This window comes from Schistocerca nitens, chromosome 2, assembly GCF_023898315.1.
Source record: "Schistocerca nitens isolate TAMUIC-IGC-003100 chromosome 2, iqSchNite1.1, whole genome shotgun sequence".
In the NCBI taxonomy this organism is placed as follows: domain Eukaryota; kingdom Metazoa; phylum Arthropoda; class Insecta; order Orthoptera; family Acrididae; genus Schistocerca; species Schistocerca nitens.
This window is the reverse complement of record NC_064615.1, coordinates 368,998,247-369,016,178: the sequence shown is the minus strand read 5'-3', so window position 1 is coordinate 369,016,178 and position 17,932 is coordinate 368,998,247. Positions and strand designations below refer to the sequence as shown.

The 17,932-nt window shown below is 44.7% G+C and overlaps 1 protein-coding gene across 1 annotated transcript in view; it reads left to right on the top strand.

The window, feature by feature from the left end:
- Positions 1 to 8,973: 8,973 nt before the first annotated feature.
- Positions 8,974 to 17,932, top strand: part of LOC126236191 (zinc finger CCHC domain-containing protein 24-like) — a 209,726-nt gene continuing 200,767 nt past the window's right edge. Inside the window, exon 1 of the mRNA XM_049945294.1 lies at positions 8,974 to 9,124. Within this exon, the coding sequence (XP_049801251.1) occupies positions 8,981 to 9,124 (144 nt within the window). The 5' untranslated portion in view covers positions 8,974 to 8,980. The remainder of the gene's footprint in view (positions 9,125 to 17,932) is intronic.

Here is a 17,932-nt window from a genome sequence, read left to right as displayed (position 1 = left end):
ACATCACAAACATCCATGCCCGAGGCAGGATTCGAACCTGCGACCGTAGCGGTCTTGCGGTTCCAGACTGCAGCGCCTTTAACCGCACGGCCACTTCGGCCGGCGGCTCCACTATTCCTCAACGTGAATGGCACGACTGAATATTGTAAATCGAAAATCATTAAGTTCATTTCATAATAATTCCTCATTTGCTTAGGTTTATTGACTTTCATTCTGATGCATGTGTATTACTGAAGAATATCAGTACGAGAATACTGAACTTACGGTATATGTATGTGAGTTTGTCAGACTACGTACTCTCATTACTTACTATTTTTCGTGCTAAATATCTTGTGTTCTCGGACATGATTTCAGAACATATTGGACAGATGTGTCCACTTTCCCTCTCCTCTTCTCCAGCCTTCAATATCCCGCTAATAGGAGAGCTGTGGTTGTCACTGCGCTCTCGGACACCAGGCGGCTGAAGTGAGCTGCAGCGAGTGACAAACAAACGGTGAGCGCGAGAGGTTGAAAGCTGTACTTTCAGAAGGCCATAAATGCGTACTGTCAGAATTACGGCCCAAATTTTCACGCAGGATTGATTGCTGGTACTGACACACTATGTGGTCAAAAGATCCGGACACCCCCAAAATCGTACGTTTTTCATATTAGGCGCATTGTGCTGCAACCTACTGCCAGGCACTCCATATCAGCGACCTCAATAATCATTACACATCGTGAGAGAGTAGAATGGGGCACTCCGCGAAATTCACGGTCTTCGAACGTAGTCAGGTGACTGGGTGTCATTTGTGTCATACGTCTGCACGCGAGATTTCCACACTCCTACACATCCCTAGCTACACTGTTTCTGGTGTGATAGTGAAGTGGAAACCTGAAGGGACACGTACAGCACAAAAGCGTACAGGCTGGTCTCGTCTGTTGACTGACAGAGACCGCCGACAGTTGAAGAGCGTCGTAATGTGTTATAGGCAGACATCTATCCAGACCATCACACAGGAGTTCCACACTGCATCAGGATCCACTGCAAGTACTATGACAGTTAGGCGGGAGGTGAGAAAACTTGGATTTCATGGTCGAGCGGCTGTTCATAAGTCACACATCACGCCGGTAAATGCCAAACAACGCCTCGCTTGGTGTTAGGAGCGTAAACAATGGACGATTGAACTGTGGAAAAACGTTGTGTGGAGTGACGAATCACGGACACAATGTGGCGATCCGACGGCAGGGTGTGGGTATGGCGGATGCCCGGTGAACGTCATATGCCAGCGAGTGTAGTGCCAACAGGCGGTGGTGTTATAATGTGGTACTGTTTTTCAGGAAGGGGGCTTGCACCCCTTGTTGTTTTGGGTGACACTATCACAGCCCAACCCAACTATGATGATTTAAGCACCTCCTTGCTTCCCTCTGTTGAAGAACAATTGGGGGATGGCGATTGCATCTTTCAACACGATCGAGCAGCTGTTCATAATATACGGCCTGTGGCGGAGTGGTTACATGACAATAACATCCCTGTAATGGACTGGCCTGCACAGAGTCTTGGCCTGGATCCTATAGAACACCTTTGGTATCTTTTGGAACGCCGACTTCGTGCCTCTCCTCAGTGCAGCACTCCGTGAAGAATGGGCTGCCATTCTCCAAGAAACCTTCCAGCACCTGATTGAACGTATGCCTGCGAGAGTGGATGGCTCTGAGGACTATGGGACTTAACTTCTGAGGTCACCAGTCCCCTTGAACTTAGAACTACTTAAACCTAACTAACCTAAGGACATCACACACATCCATGCCCGAGGCAGGATTCGAACCTGCGACCGTAGCGGTCTCGCGGTTCCAGACTGTGGCGCCTAGAACTGGCGAGAGTGGAAACTGTAATAAAAGTTAAGGGTGGGTCGACACCACATTAAATTCCAACATTACCAATGGGGGGCGCCACGAGCTTGTAAGTCATTTTCAGCCAGGTGGCCGGATATTTTTGATGACACAGGGTACCTTGCAAGAGTGCTTTTTTCTCCTTAAGATACGAGCTCAAGTACGTGATGTTTCCTTATTGGCATCGAAATTATTTTATGGTCACGGATATGAGGGGGCTACACAGATAAAGTTCAAAAAGCTACCCAATAGATTGTAACAGCAAAGAAGTATTAAGGCGTTCCTGTGTTGTAGCTTGGTTGATTGCCTTACGTCCCATCCAGAGATGATACCACAGAAAACATCATCGTCTTTGTTCTTTTTTGTGGGGTCTCACAGCAATACCAACAGCGTCTTCAGATGTTCAGTTGAGTGTGAAATCTTGTGGGACTTAACTGCTAAGGTCATCAGTCCCTAAGCTTACACACTACTTAACTTAAATTATCCTAAGAACAAACACATACATCCATGCCCGCGGGTGGACTCGAACCTCCGCCGGGACCACCCGCACAGTCCATGACTGCAGCGCCATAGACCGCTCGGTTATCCCGCGTGGCGACAGTGTCTTCAGATAGACTAATTCAACCTTGTCCTCCTAATGAAACTGTTGATCATTAAGATAAGCCAAGACCAGTAGTGGATCCTTGATCAAGTCCTGTGCAACATCTCCACAATTTCTTTCCAATTAATGAATAATGTAGCGTAAAGCGCCGTTTCCGCAGGCAACGCAAACTTGTGCATGCGTGCCCGCAGTATCGTCAGGCCAGTCAAGTAACCTGTGGAAATATCCTACTGGCTCAATGTCGTGCCACTGTCCTGACAGGTAGAAAAATTAAAAGCCGTTTAACTTACGGGCCTTATGAGCCGCCTCCCATCCCCACCCCACCCCCTCTAAACAATGGCAATAGCCGAAGAATTTCCAAAATTCCCTCTAGGTGGATCTGCTCTCATTCTGATTTCTTCATTCTAGGGCACAAGTCTTCAGTCGTTTGTTTGTGTACGTGAATAAATGGCATTACGGTAAATTTTTGACTTTGTCTTCAACTAAGTAAATAAAAAATTTGTAAAGTGGCAAATGATCTTAAACCAGGTTAAAGGAATCTCACCGTAGCTTTCAGCAATTCCTTATCATCATTAATTTGTAGCAAAGTAACACTTGAAGCATCCCCAACTCTCTTGTGGTTCCCTTTTTAGGTACTCCACGTCGACGTCTGCTCGTAGATACGTATCGTCAGTAGGTTTTCCGGCTTTACTTCCGACGTGACAACGACGACTCTCCGATGAGGTGCGGGCCTTGTGTTTTGCTATTACTGTGAGTCTTGTAAATATCGCTTTTATAGTCACAAAAGTTCATATTAAGCAGTCCGTAAAACACGTAAACGTTCACTTCAGTTAGCGTGTTAGTTAATGCCTACGCTTTCCGCTAGATGGTGCTGACTTACTGCTGAATAGCTTTGGTACCGTAAAACCTTCACTGATTAGTAATAGGTAAATGAAATAAGTACAATACTCTTGTATTTCACTTTCACTCTATATTCAAGGATTAAGATGGTGATGGATGATGGTCTATTTAAAAGGTTCTTAGCCTGGAGGAATCTAAATTGTCCGCAAATGCCGATATGAGCTCGCTCTACGTCCAGATTCGCAACTAACAGCACACGACACTTTCAAAAGTCCACACGTTAATATCTGAATATCGGTACCTCTGAATTCACTCGTATCAGCAGATAATTTGAGTTTCTGTCGTCTATATGTCCGTAAAGTTCCAATCTACCACTAAAGTCCTAAAATCCCCTTAATACTCCGTTGTTACCAACAGTCAGAGATCGTACACTACATCACTTTTAATCTCCGTAATATTCTAACAGTTTATCGTGAATCTTAACACCATAAAGTCCAATCTAATTATTGTCTCGCTGACTGACACGTGTTCCCCGCCCTTTAACGAAACAATCAAGGAAAAATGGCGGCAATAATGACGATCAGGCCTTTTTATAGGTTTTTCATCACAAGAGTTTAACGTCACTGCCTTCTCCATGACGGAGCTTCCGTGGCTTTGCTGTACTTAGACGTTAAACTACTTGCTGATATACTATAATTTTGATCTGCAATTACCGAACTCTGATTCTACTCTATTTTCCCCTCTAAATTTCTATTCTTAATTTTATATTATTCTTTCTATAGCTTTTATCACTGTAAACTGAACCGAGGTGTTACACACTGCATCATTTAAAGTGATGTGAAGTATTCCAAAAGTATTATAACTGAAAGTATGTACTTACTGAGATTTATACCTCTCAAGGTATTTAAATTTCGTTATAATGTTAATAATTTCTAGTTTAGCCATCGACTGTAAATGTTATGATGAATTGCAGGCACAAAATTTATTTGCCCCTTCAGAGATTTAAAGCTTTCTAGACCCATTTGAAATTCCATGTAAGTGGAGTGCGGTAGTGTTCCTATTGACACAATCACTGAATGACCATTGTCCTGAAATACAAAGTTCGGTTTCAAAATTAAGTATCAGGCTCTATATTTATAACACCTTAAGCTGTCAGAACCTTGACTCACTCCAAAACTAAAAAAAAAAAAAAGACAGAATTGTTGAAGTAAAAGCCTTACCTTCCAATCTACATTCAGGTCATTATAAATAGAAGCGGTAATTTCACGTAACAATCTAGAAATTGTGCTTTTAGGGGTACAGTGATAGTGAAGATGTCTTCAGTTGCCAGATAGCTCGGTGTCACTTACAACTTTGGTGAGCTGCCATGTCATCTAGCATACGTGTATCTAATTTCTGCACAGAGGAAGAATTGTAACTCAAAATTAATTGAAAAGTAGTTTTACTCATTGAATTACTTTTCGAACGACACTTGGTACTCTTCTAACAACACTCTCATTCTTGTGTTTGATACCTCCTGCGAACAAACTGACATCTGGAAAGTGGGGCGCTAACGCGAACGTACTCCATTCCACAGCCAGTTGCCACCTGCTTTTCGGTTGCTGAGTATGAATGCTCAATTAGCGAAAGATCTCATCATACTAAAAAATAGACTGCCTGCCTGAGACCTACTAGAGTATTCACTGTCGGGTACTGCCCCACAAAATGTCAGATCATTCCTACGATTCAAAAGAAGGAACAAACTGATGAATGACCAGCGTCACCCTCTATATAACCATCAACACATACCCAAAAGTCTTAAATCTAGACAAAGTTTCATATACTGTACAACCAACTGGAACTTCCATAAAATTATTATGGCAGGAATATATCCAGAAGCCCTTGTTATAGAGGAAGATCTGTCCCACGGCTCGTACCTAGACTGGCGAACTGGAAAACGTTGAACCGACTTCGTACGGGCACGAAGCGATCAAAGGAACTTCTGAATAGGTGGGGCTGCACAGACACTGACAAGTGTCAGTGTAGTGAAACACAAACAATGGAACACCTAATTTGTTCGTCGGTAGATGCAGCCAGAGAATGGGCTCAATAAGACCTACTGAATTGTACCGAAAAAGTTGCAGCCTAAACCGAATTCTGGATGAGTGAAATATGATATATCGTGTAGGGTCCCCGCAAGCACGCAGAAGTGCCGCAAGACGACGTGGCATGGACTCAACTAATGTGTGAAATAGTGGTGGAGGCAACTGACACCATAAATCCTGCAGGGCTGCCCATAAATCCGTCAGAATACGAGGGGGCGGAGATCTCTTCTGAACAGCACGTTGCAAGGCATCCCAGATATGCTCAGTAATGTTAACGTTAGGGGAGCTTGGTGGTCAGCGGAAGAGTTTTTCTGGAGCGGCTCTTTAGCAATTCTAGACATATGAGGTATCGCGTTGTCCTGCTGAAATTGCCCAAGTCCGTCGGAATGCACAATGGACATGAATTGATGCAGGTGATCAGACAAGATGCTTACGTACGTGTCACCTGTCAGAGTCGTATCTAGACGTATCAGGGGTCCCGTGTCACTCCAACTGTTTACACCATTACAGAGTCTCCACCAGCTTGAACATTCCGCTGCTGACATTTAGGATCTATGGATTCATGAGGTTGTCTCCATACCCGTAAACGTCAATCCGCTCGATACAATTTGAAACGAGACTCGTCCGACCAGGCAGTCCAATGCCGGTAGTGACGGGCCCAGGCGAGGCGTAAAGCCTTGTGTTGTGCAATCATTAATGGTAGAGGAGTGGATCTTCGGCTTCGAAAGCCCATATCGATGATGTTTCGTTGAATGGTTCGCACGCTGACACATGTTGATACCCCAGCACTGAAATCTGCAGCAATTTGCTGAAGGGTTGCACTTCTGTCACGTCGGACGATTCTCTTCAGTCGTCGTTGATCCCATTCTTGCTGGACCTTTTTCCGGCCGCAGCAATGTCGGAGATCTGATGCTTTACCGGATTCCTGATATTCACAGTACACTCGAGAAATGGTAGTACAGGAAAATCCCCACTTCATCGCTACCTCGGAGATGCTATGTCCCATCGCTCGTGTGCTGACTGTAGCAGCACGTTCAAAGTCATTTAAATCTTGATAACCTGCCATTGTAGCAGCAGTAACCGATCTAACAACTGCGCCAGACATTTGTTGTCTTATACAGGCGTTGCCGATCGAAGTACCGCATTCTGCCTGATCACATTTCTCTGTATTTGAATACGCTTGTCTATACCGGTTTCTTTGGCGCTTCAGTGTATATTACATACAAGAATCAAGAGGGAACAATAAGCGTGGAGACGAAGAACGAAGCGCGTGGATTAAAAAGGATGTTAGGGATGTAGTCTTTCGCTCCTTCTGTTCAAGCTATACATCGAAGAAGCAATGACGGAAATAAAAGACAGATTAAAATTCGGAATTAATATTCAAAGTGAAAGGATATCAATGATAAGATTAACGGGTTATATTGCTATCCTCAGTGAAAGTGAAGAAGAATTGCAGCACATATTGAATGGAATGAACAGTCTAATGGGTACAGAATAAGGACTGAGAGTAAATCAAGGAAAGACGAAAATAAAGAGAAGTAGCAGAAATTAAAACAGCGAGAAACTTAACCATAGAATTGGTGAACACGAAGTAGAAGTGGTTAAGGAATTCTGCTACCTAAGCAGCAAAATAACCCATGATGAGTGGAGCAAGGAGGACATAGAAAGCAGACTAATACTGGCAAAAACGATATTCATGGGCAGTAGAAGTCAACTAGTATCAAACCTAGGCCTTAATTTAAGGAAGAATTTTCTGAGAATGTAGTTCGGAGCACAGCACTGTATGGTAGTGGAACATGGGGAAACCGCAACAGAAGAGAATGAAGTAGTTGAGATATGGTGCTACAGAAAAATGTTAAACATTAGGTGAACTAATAAGTTAAGGATCGACTGGATACAGCATCTCCGAGGTATCGATGGAGTGGGGATTTTCCCGTACGACCATTTCACGAGTGTACTGTTAACATCAGGAAAACGGTAAAGCATCAGATTTCCGACATCGCTGCCGCTGGAAAAAGATCCTGCAAGAATGGGACCAACGACAACTGAGGAGAATCGTCCAACGTGACAGAATCGGCGAGGAAAATAGTGTATGGAAAAGCTGACAAGACGAAAGGACAGAATGACAGGATCTCTGTTAAGACATCGGGGAATAATTTCCTGGGTGCTAGAGGGAGCTGTGAAGGATAAAAGCTGTAGAGGAAGACAGAAATCGGAATACAGCCAGCAAATAATTGAAGACACAGGTTGGAAGTGATACACTGAGATGAAATGTTGGTGCGTCGAGCCGCTGCAAACCAATCAGAAGACAGATGACTCTACATATGTATGTGTACGTATAGCCTATATTATGATGTAGTTCGTACACGAGCGAATAAAACCTCCAAAGACTCTGTTAGGGAAATCCAATTTTGTATCCACTAATTGCGGGACTGGCGTCCTCTCGTAAAGGTTTCCGTGAACTTATCCGTTAAAATCTGCAGAATTACATCTACGCCTTCAGGACTTATACAGGGTGTTGCAAAAAGGTACGGCCAAACTTTCAGGAAACATTCCTCACACACAAAGAAAGAAAATATGTTATGTGGACATGTGTCCGGAAACGCTTACTTTCCATGTTAGAGCTCATTTTATTACTTCTCTTCAAATCACATTAATCATGGAATGGAAACACACAGCAACAGAATGTACCAGCGTGACTTCAAACACTTTGTTACAGGAAATGTTCAAAATGTCCTCCGTTAGCGAGGATACGTGCATCCACCCTCCGTCCCACGGAATCCCTGATGCGCTGATGCAGCCCTGGAGAATGGCGTTTTGTATCACAGCCGTCCACATTACGAACACAAAGAGTCTCTACATTTGGTACCGGGGTTGCGTAGACAAGAGCTTTCAAATGCCCCCATAAATGAAAGTCAAGAGGGTTGAGGTCAGGAGAGCGTGGAGGTCATGGAATTGGTCCGCCTCTACCAATCCATCGGTCACCGAATCTGTTGTTGAGAAGCGTACGAACACTTCGACTGAAATGTGCAGGAGCTCCATCGTGCATGAACCACATGTTGTGTCGTACTTGTAAAGCCACATGTTCTAGCAGCACAGGTAGAGTATCCCGTATGAAATCATGGCGGTGAATCGAGGAAGTACAGTACATACTGACGAAAGTAAAATGAGCTCTAACATGGAAATTAAGCGTTTCCGGCCACATGTCCACATAACATCTTTTCTTTATTTGTGTGTGAGGAATGTTTCCTGAAAGTTTGGGCGTACCTTTTTGTAACACCCTGTATGTTAGTTGATGCCATCTCGATTACAGCGGCAATGGAAATCAGATCGCGCATGAGGAAACTCTTAGTGGCCTCCTAGGGCGACAGTGGGAGGATGCCTGTGCAGGTTTTTGTTGCCTGTGCAAACGCGGTTTTAGGTGCAGTTGGCATTTCGCACCGCTAAACACCGGCGCCGGTATGAAGGTAGGTCAGCGCGCAGTAGTGGTGGAGTTGTTCCGCATCGTCGCTAGGAGCGCTGGTGGCAGCGCCGAGGCAGTGTCTGCTGGCGAGTGGCGGGCAGTAGCAGTGCGATGGCGGCCGCCAGCATGGCGCCGCTGGACGCCGTGTTCCCGGCAACGCCGTCTGCACCGCCCCCGGCGCCGGTGCCGCACCTGCTCAACTGGGTCTACCTCACGCTAGCCGACCGCCAGCCGCCCCCAGAGCCGTCGGCGCCGCCGCCTCCGCCCCCGGTGCGTACAGCGCTCTGCCGCCGCGTGCCACACGGTAACAGTGCGGTTGGACTCGTTTCGATGAGCGCAACAGTTTGTGTCTATATATATGAGTGTCTTCAGTGACCTGTTCAGTTTTAGTAAAGCTCACTGTTTGAAAATGGAAGGTGAGGACCCTAAAGCAACTGTCCCATACAAAGGTGTTTCTTTCACATAATGGCTAGATGACATTGAGCACCAGAATCTTGTTTAGCCTCTCCCCAGCCCCCCTAGTTGCAATGCAGTCCTGCTATCGTGGTTGTAGTGACACATCATACTGGCAGATAGTGTTCCGTAATATTTCCACCTGTTATTGCAGCAGGTCAAAGGATGTTGTCAGCGTCAAGACTGGACCAGATGCTGTCCTGTAAACCCTCAACGATGATTAGGTCTGATGACAGTGCCGCTCAGTCCTGATGAGGAACGTCTTTGAGAGAGTCTTCGGTGACACAACAAGTGTTAGCCCGTGCGGCTTTTAGAAGTTCCCAGTGTGTAGATAGTTTCACGCCATTTCGCGATATCTGCCGCGTGTTAAGATGGTGCCAATACATTTTGGCGCAGAGTGTACACCTGAAGGGGGCCAGAAGATGCTGCGTCGAAATAGCTTGGCAGCAAGCTACCGACATCTGTCAGCCTTCCAGAAATCTCGTGAAACAATGTGTGCACTGGCTTAGCCCCAGGGATGTTATAGGAACGTCAGCTAAACGGTCTGGATGATATTGTGGTGACGCAGTACTCAGTATTCCCTCAACAACCATCAGAGGTCTAGCATCATTCCATAATATTTGCCTGCAGAACCCTATGTTAAGAATACGTTTGATCTGTATGCTGTGACTCGGCGCGCCCTGATATCCAGAGCTGCCAGCGCGCGTCTTCATAAGTTAGTAAGCTGGAAACGGTTCCTTATGGCAAATTCCTACTGCAGTCAGCAGTGGCTGCTTATCAGAAACGGCAATCCTGGAAGTAATCTGTGTACCTGTGCCATCCGCAGCCAGTATGGCGAGGATGTGCAAAATCCAGCATCGGTATTAAGACACAGCGGACACATCATGTCCAACGTATATGCCATCTATTCCTCAGAGTCATCTAGACTTACTCAGGCCCACAATACAAGCCTTAGGGAAAGTCAGGCAATTCCACCAACTAATGCCGCTCTGGAACGTCTACACTGCTTACTAACTCATTAGTATGCCACAAACAACAGACCATCTTTCAACAAGTCAAATGCAATTGTTGCTAGCTCACCATTTTCCTCCTAATCCAAAGATTTGGAATTCAATCCGCAATCGTTCCTAGGGTTTGTCGAACCACTTGTTGCTTCTTTCATCTGCGGCAACGACTTGTTAATGTGAAAAATGCCAAGCTACATCATAGTTCGAAGTCCACATTAAACTATAGGCCTCCTCTATAACTGGCTGGATAAGTTACTTCAAAGATCGGAGGAGGACAGGAGCATATCCCTACTAAAAGAATCAAGCCTAATGCGTTGAGGACAGCTTAATTAAAAAAAAAATTGCACCCACTTCGTCCAGAGTAGTACCCTTTGCACCACTGAGTTTATTGCCGTCTGCAAGAACCCTCTGTGTCACGCATTAATTTTCCTGTGGTTGCTTAATCCAATGTCTGAATCTATTCATTTATCCTTTCGTCGGCTACTGTATGTACCTATTCAGTTACATGATTCAAACTCATTACTTTCACATTTTATATCGAATCAAACACATATAATGCTAACATCATGTTCTGCAGGAAGAAGGCAGCCTCTTGATGACAACATTATGATTAGGTCAACGGTGATGCGGGAATATTATGCTCACGAAAAAAAAAGAGAAAAACGCTTGTTACAGTTGATTACAGAGTAGTCTGGAAGTGGGAAAACAATGATGCAGTCAGAGTTATTAATCTTGTGGCTGAACTGTATCCATCAAAACTGATATCTTATTGTCAGTGGCTTAACCGATAAGTAAACACTTCTTCCTGAGTTTACCCAGACGGTAAAAAGGCGTAGCCCTTGCGCGGTTTTGTGTAAAACAACACGCATAAATTTTTTGGGCAGTGAAAGGAACTAATGCAGACGCGTGTCGCCACTAATGGGCTCGTATGTCGAAGGCGACCACCACTGTCTAAACAAATTTACAGCTTCAACCTCTTTGTTTTTGTGTCACATACTTTCCGTCGGAGTTCAAGGACGAATCTGTGGTATATTGGTCGTCCACAGCCACCGGGATGATCAATTTTAGTGAGAGCTGTCGTAGGATAAAGACACGGTTTAAGGTCGGTAAATTGTCGCGCTTCAATACGCAGTTTCTTAGTAATGCGATCAGTATCAAACCTTTCTTCTCAGATTTCTTATATAAATGTAGTTTGAGATTTTGACCAGAGAACTAAGACTCTCGGTGTAATATAGAATGCAAAACCAGGTAGCTGGTTAAGATATTGTACTTGTTGTTCTGAGGTCCTCCGCGTTTGTAACTACTTCTCGTGAGAGACAGTCGCCCCTGAGTAGACTGGCCCGCGAAGCGCCATAGTAGAGGCTGTCCAGCAATCGCGGATGTCTCATGAGCTTTGCTTAAAATAATATTCACAGCCGATCGAATGTGGAGAGAAATCTACAGTAGCGCGTGACGAATGAAAAATAATCTGAAACCGAGGTGGCAAAATTTAGTCGAAAACTGCGGTATCTCCGCTTTTAATTCTCAATGACACGTTTTATACGGGTTATATAAAGCGAGCTACGACTTCTCCTGAGATACGTCCGAATTCAAGCATTAATAACAATGCACTAAATAGCTTCACCAAGACAGTACTCTAATATTAGAAGTGGGAAAGGTAAAACGGAAGAACAAGGCAAACTGATTGATATCCACGTGTACTTTATACATATTTCACAATGTCTTAGTTTTCGTAGAACCTATATTTTTACTACCTCGAATGCTGATGTCGGACAAGCAGAGTGAAGGGAACCATTGCCAGAAGGTGGGCTTGGATCCAGAACATGCCGTCTAAATTACGGGCCTGCTGTCCTCTTCTAGGTTTCTTGTGACTTTGCCAGGTCTCTACCATTGAGTTCCAAGGTGTTTCATCCATATAGTTGTAGCTTCAATTTAATCACACGAAGCGATACCGGAGCCTTATCGTGGGAAACTTCTGAATCATAACTACACTGCGCCACACAATTAAACGATCACTCTTTCGCAACCCCGTAACTGTCTCCCCTTACGAAACGTAGGTTTGAAATTTGTGTTAAAAGTATCTACACCATACCTCTGTAAGGATGCAAAAGTGTGGCGCCTTGCGACGTCACTTTAGAGCACGGAGGTGCTTCAGACAGCAAGGTGTCCACACATGCGAAACAAACGCCAAAGCTCAGAAGTTCATGTGAGATACAGCACGGGTTAATGATGTCGCATTGGCATCAAATTTCACAATTCTGTCCAACGCCACCGTGGACATGCCATACGATGGGGAGGTCGTCACAGGCCCAGCCCCACATTTCACCCCTCCTTGAAGCCTCTTCTATGGAGGTCGGAAACACGATGCCGATCTCTGAAATAACGCGGATTCTGTGTGAAAACATTTCAGATACACCTGTGACGAAGTCCTGGTCACTTGCAGATAGGCAACCCCTTCGACATCTCTCCGATTCAGGATGGCGTACTAGCAGCCGCGAGAGCAGGAGCACAGCCTGCCTGCAGGCGCCTAGAACCGTCGTCGTGGGTTCTGTGTGTACAGGTACATTTTTAGGGTGATCAAGAAAGATGGGCGTGTAGCATCGAGAGTATAGCCAAACTTAAGGGACCCTTTGCCATTGTAGTCACGTATCTGCCAATGTCACACTCTTCCACGATCACACCGCAAGATGGCGCGAAATAGGACGGCTGAAAAGCATTAACACCATCTGCTGCTTTGGATCACATTCAGAGTCATCGAATGGTTTTGAACACTCCCTAGTGGTTCCACACTGTACACCAGAGCAAATTCCGCAGTCTCGCTGCATTCCAAAGGGGTGCGTTAACATTCAGTGGGGTTGCTGAACCATGATGTTCTTAGAGTACGGTTGAATAGATAAGAGGTGTCAGCAGCGCTAAAGGCCATCAAGAACGTCGTCCTGTTGCACATCGCTGTGCGCACTGTCTTTTTCAACCGCAAAATGTGCGGGAATCAACCCTCCTCCACTCCCTGAGGGAAGGGTTGATTTCATTGACGCCCTTTATGCCACTCAAAAGAAGGGATGAAATGTGAGTAAAGAGGGATGTGACGACATTCTCATTGTGTGATACGTCCACAGTGTCATTGAGCAGCACTGTAGTGAAATATTGTGCCAATTTGACAATACTAACCAATGTTACACATCGCATGAACTTCTAGCTCTCACCTTTTTTCTCATGTGGCGACACCTTACTGTTCGAAGCGTCGCCGAAGCCGAAGGTGACGTCGTAGGACGCCGCATTTTCGGCCCATTTTTCTTACGGGTAGCCGAGAAAAACATTTCAGAGGCAATGCCATTCGGGATGCACACCATTACAGGGGATGGGTGTCTGCAATTTACAGACAAATTTCAAACTTATACGTCGCAACGGGAGGGAATTACTGGGTTTGGAAAAAGTGATCCTTCATTTGTGTTGTGAAGTGTGGACTGAGGTGACAGTTCCATGGGATGCCTCCTAATACCTTGTCAGACTTCCTTCTGCTGCCGTAGTGGAGCATATCGACGTCGCATGGGCTCAACATGCTTCTGGAAGTACCGTGGAGAAATATCGATCCATGCTGCCACGCTGGAATCCATTATTGCGAAACTGTTGGCAGTGCAGGATTTTGTGAACGCACTGACCTCTCGATTATGTCCCATAAATGTTCGATAAGATTCATGTCGGGCGATATGGGTGTCCAGATCATTCTCTCGAACTGGCTAGAAAGTTCTTCAAACCAACAGCGAGCTATTGTGGCCTGGTGACATGGCGTATTGTCATCCACAAAATTTCCATCGTAGCTGAAAATTGTCTCCAAGTAGCCGAACATAGCGATTTCTAGTCAACGATCTGTTCATTTGGACCAGTGGACCCAGTCCAACCCATGCAAACACAGACCATATCATTATGGAGCCACGACCAGCTTGCACAGTGCGTTGTTGACAACTTGGGTCCATGGTTTCGTTGGACCTGCGTCACACTCGAAATCTACCATCGGCTCTTACAAACTGAAATCGGGACTCGTGTGACCAGGCCACGGTTTTACATCGCCTACGGTCCAATCTATATGGTCACGAGCTAGGAGAGTCGCTGCAGGTGATGTCGTGCTGTTAGCAGAGGCACTCCTATCGGTCGTCTGTTGACATAGCCCATTAAAACCAGATTTCGCCGTACTGTCCTAAAGAATACTTTCATCGTATGTTCCACTTTGATTTCTGTGTTTATTTCACGCAGTGTTGCTTGTCTGTCAGCACTGACAATACTACGCAAACGTCGCTGCTCTCGGTCGTTAAGTGACGGCTGTCGGCCACTGCGTTGTCCGTCGTGAGAGGTAATGCCTGAAATACGGTATTCTCGTTACGCTCTTGGAACTATCGATCTCAGAATATTGAATTCCCTGACGATTTCCGAAATGGAATGTCCCATGGGTCTACCTCCAGCTACCATTCTACGTACAAAAATCTCTAAATTCCCGTCATGTGGTTACGTGATCTGGGGTGTGGTCATAATCGCATCGGAAACCTTTTCACATGAATCATGGGGGTACAAATGACAGCTCCGCCATACGCTGCCCTTTTATACCTATGACTACCGTCATCTGTATATGTGAATATCGCTATCCCATGACTTCTATTACCTCAGCGTATGTTCAATATCTTCAAGATAGCGCTGCTCATTAAAATTGCAACAACGTGAAGATGAAACGAAACAATCAGCAAACTAACATGAACTGTACTAGGCGCTAGTATATGCGAGTTCATTAGCACTTCAGTAGGACCGCACAAGGCAGCCAAGAGAAGCGTCATCTAGATTCTGTATCAAAGCAAAGATTATGAATCCCTTTTCTCGTTCAGAAATCGCATTTAAGTTTCGGTTATTTGCGAAGAAATAGTATAATACCTCGTTGAGAAGGTAAGCGTTTGCCAAAATATGTCGAAATTAGACACCGGCAAGATTGTGGCCTATCGGAGAGTGCAGTTTGTCAATATATGTATAATAAGGGGAGTTGTCAAACGTCAGGAACTTGAAGCCGACATCCGCCATGTTAGTAGCCCCAAACATTAGCTTCTGGTGAAAGCGCTTTAATAAAAAATGTCAGCTTGCGACATTTGCGGGTACATTAATTATTCTCATCATAGTCCAAAGCTCAAAGGAATCACGTTTCATTCGTAAGTCTACGCACTGAAGCGATATTTTCTTTTATATACATGAATTTTGGTTGTGCTGTTAACTTTTACTTTAGTTGTTTTATTTCTGCCATTTTACTTTAAATTTGCTATCAGTCCAACTCGAAAAACTCTCTAGGTGAAGTATTTCAGAAGGAAAGTCGGAAAGTGACCAAACAATTACACAATATTTTCTTAGCATTTGTGGGAAGAGAACAAAGACTGAACACCAGTTTCGTCGGTCCATGTTAAGGAAAATGCTCGATTACGAAAGCAGACTTTTTACATGACATACTTCTCTTTTTAGTTATTCGAAACGTATAATAACAAAGTTACATTAATGAAGTGAAATGCGTCGCATTATTGGATCAGATATGCATTTAAGACGAGAAAATGTCTGAAAATGCGTTTCTGACGCTGTGTTATTCACGAAAGCAGTATAACATTTCCTATTTAAATAACAGTAGCGTGCACACGACATAAATTAAGGACCAAAAGCAATCGTAAACAGTGGTCTGCTAACGTTTTGGGGTACTGATATGGCGGTGTCGGGTTCTAAACAACGTACAGCTTACGTATGTAGTGACGTCACCCTTAATTACACCTCCATCAGTTTATCGTTTCGCGATGTTCCTACTCGCGTTAGTGGGAATCTCACAGCTGTCTCACGAATGTGAAATCGATGAGTTAAGGTAAGCCACGCCCAATGTCATGTAGAATCTCAAGGCCCATGCGAATACTGCCCAAGAGGATAGACGTATTACTGGATATCAGGTTCGACTGATATGCAAACAAATATTTTTTCTATAAACCCAAATAAGTTTCAGCACCTATTTATTTAGTTCCGTAATATATAAACGTGTTTTAAGTAACAACAATTCTAACGAAATTAGATCTGAAAATTTTTTTCTGCTGTTGTCATTGCCTTAATTTTTCTGCTTTATTTTGGCCTCTTTGTACATTATTGGACTTTGGTAGCTTGTCATCTGTGATTAAATTATGAAAATGTGAGTTTGAGACGTTCCGTCGTCCACATAGGATCGTTGAGCCGCGTTACGTAGTTTGAGTCAGGAAGTGGGTTTATTAGCAGCAAGGCAAGTTTCCGCCTGGACGGTGCGACGATGTTAAGAACGTCACGGGCTATCAGCACAGCGACTGTTGTTGTTGTTTCCCTTGGCGTCGCGGCGACCTTAGTTGTGGTGCGATCAGCGCCAACGCTAGTTACAGTAATGCTGTGGTTCGCAGCCTGAGGGTAAGTAGGCCGTAAGGGATAAAATGAAATTTTCTAAGGGGTGACAACAAAAGGGTTCGAAGTGTTTCGATAACGAAAAGGGCACCTGTACGATAGTTTGTAGCCGGGCAGAGGGGGGGGGGGGGGGGGTATAGACGTGTGAGTATGAAGTATTTTAAATATGGCGACTTGCAAGTGCCATAAAACATTTCTAGTTCTGACCCTGTTGAAAACCTGCGTAATACCGACTGGCGGACGGGAGGGTGCCGTCGTTGAGTGACTGTAGAAGGATACAAAATCGTAGTTTGTGTTGTGAATGGCAGCTAGTACTAAATGTACAAAAATGTAAGCTAATGTCGATGAGTGGGAGAAACACACTCGTAATGTTCGAATAAAGCATTAGTAATGTGCTACTTACACAGTCAGGTCGATTAGTCGATTAAATATTGAGGCGTAACGTTACAAAGCAATATGAAATGGAGTGAGCACATCAGAATTGTAGCAGGGAAGGCGAATGATCGACTTCGGCTTATTGGGAGAATATCAGGAAAGTGTGGTTCATCTGTAAAGGACACCGCATTTAGGACACTAGTGCGACCCATTCTTGACTACTGTTCGAGTGTTTAGGATCCGCTCCAGGTTGAATTAAAAGAAGACATCGAAGCAATACAAAGGCAGGCTGTTAGATTTGTTACCGGTAGGATCGAACAACACGCAAGTATTACGGAGATGCTTCGGAACTCAAAAGGGGAATCGCCGGGGGAGAGCGACGTTCTTTCCGAGGAGCACTGCTGAGAAAATCTAGAGAACCGGCGTTTGAGACTGACTGCAGAACGATTCTACTGCCGCCAACGTACATTTTACTTAAGATAAGACTAGAGATGTTAGGGGTTGTGCGGAGGCACATAGATGTCGTTTTTCCCTCACTCTGTTAGCGAATGGAACAGTAGTGGGAGATGGTACCTAATGCCACACATTGTACGGTAGCTCGCTGAATATGTGTGCAGATGTAGGTGTAAATCATTTTCTTGAAAGAAAAACGTCTGATTACACTGTATTTTTTCCTTTCCCTGAGAGCTAGGGCGATGCCCCCCCCCCCACCCTTTCCCCTCTCCCTTGCTCCCAAGTATGAGCACCATCGGTCACGAAACTAAATTATTATTTAAACAGATCATTACTATCACTATTTATTAAGACCGTAGTA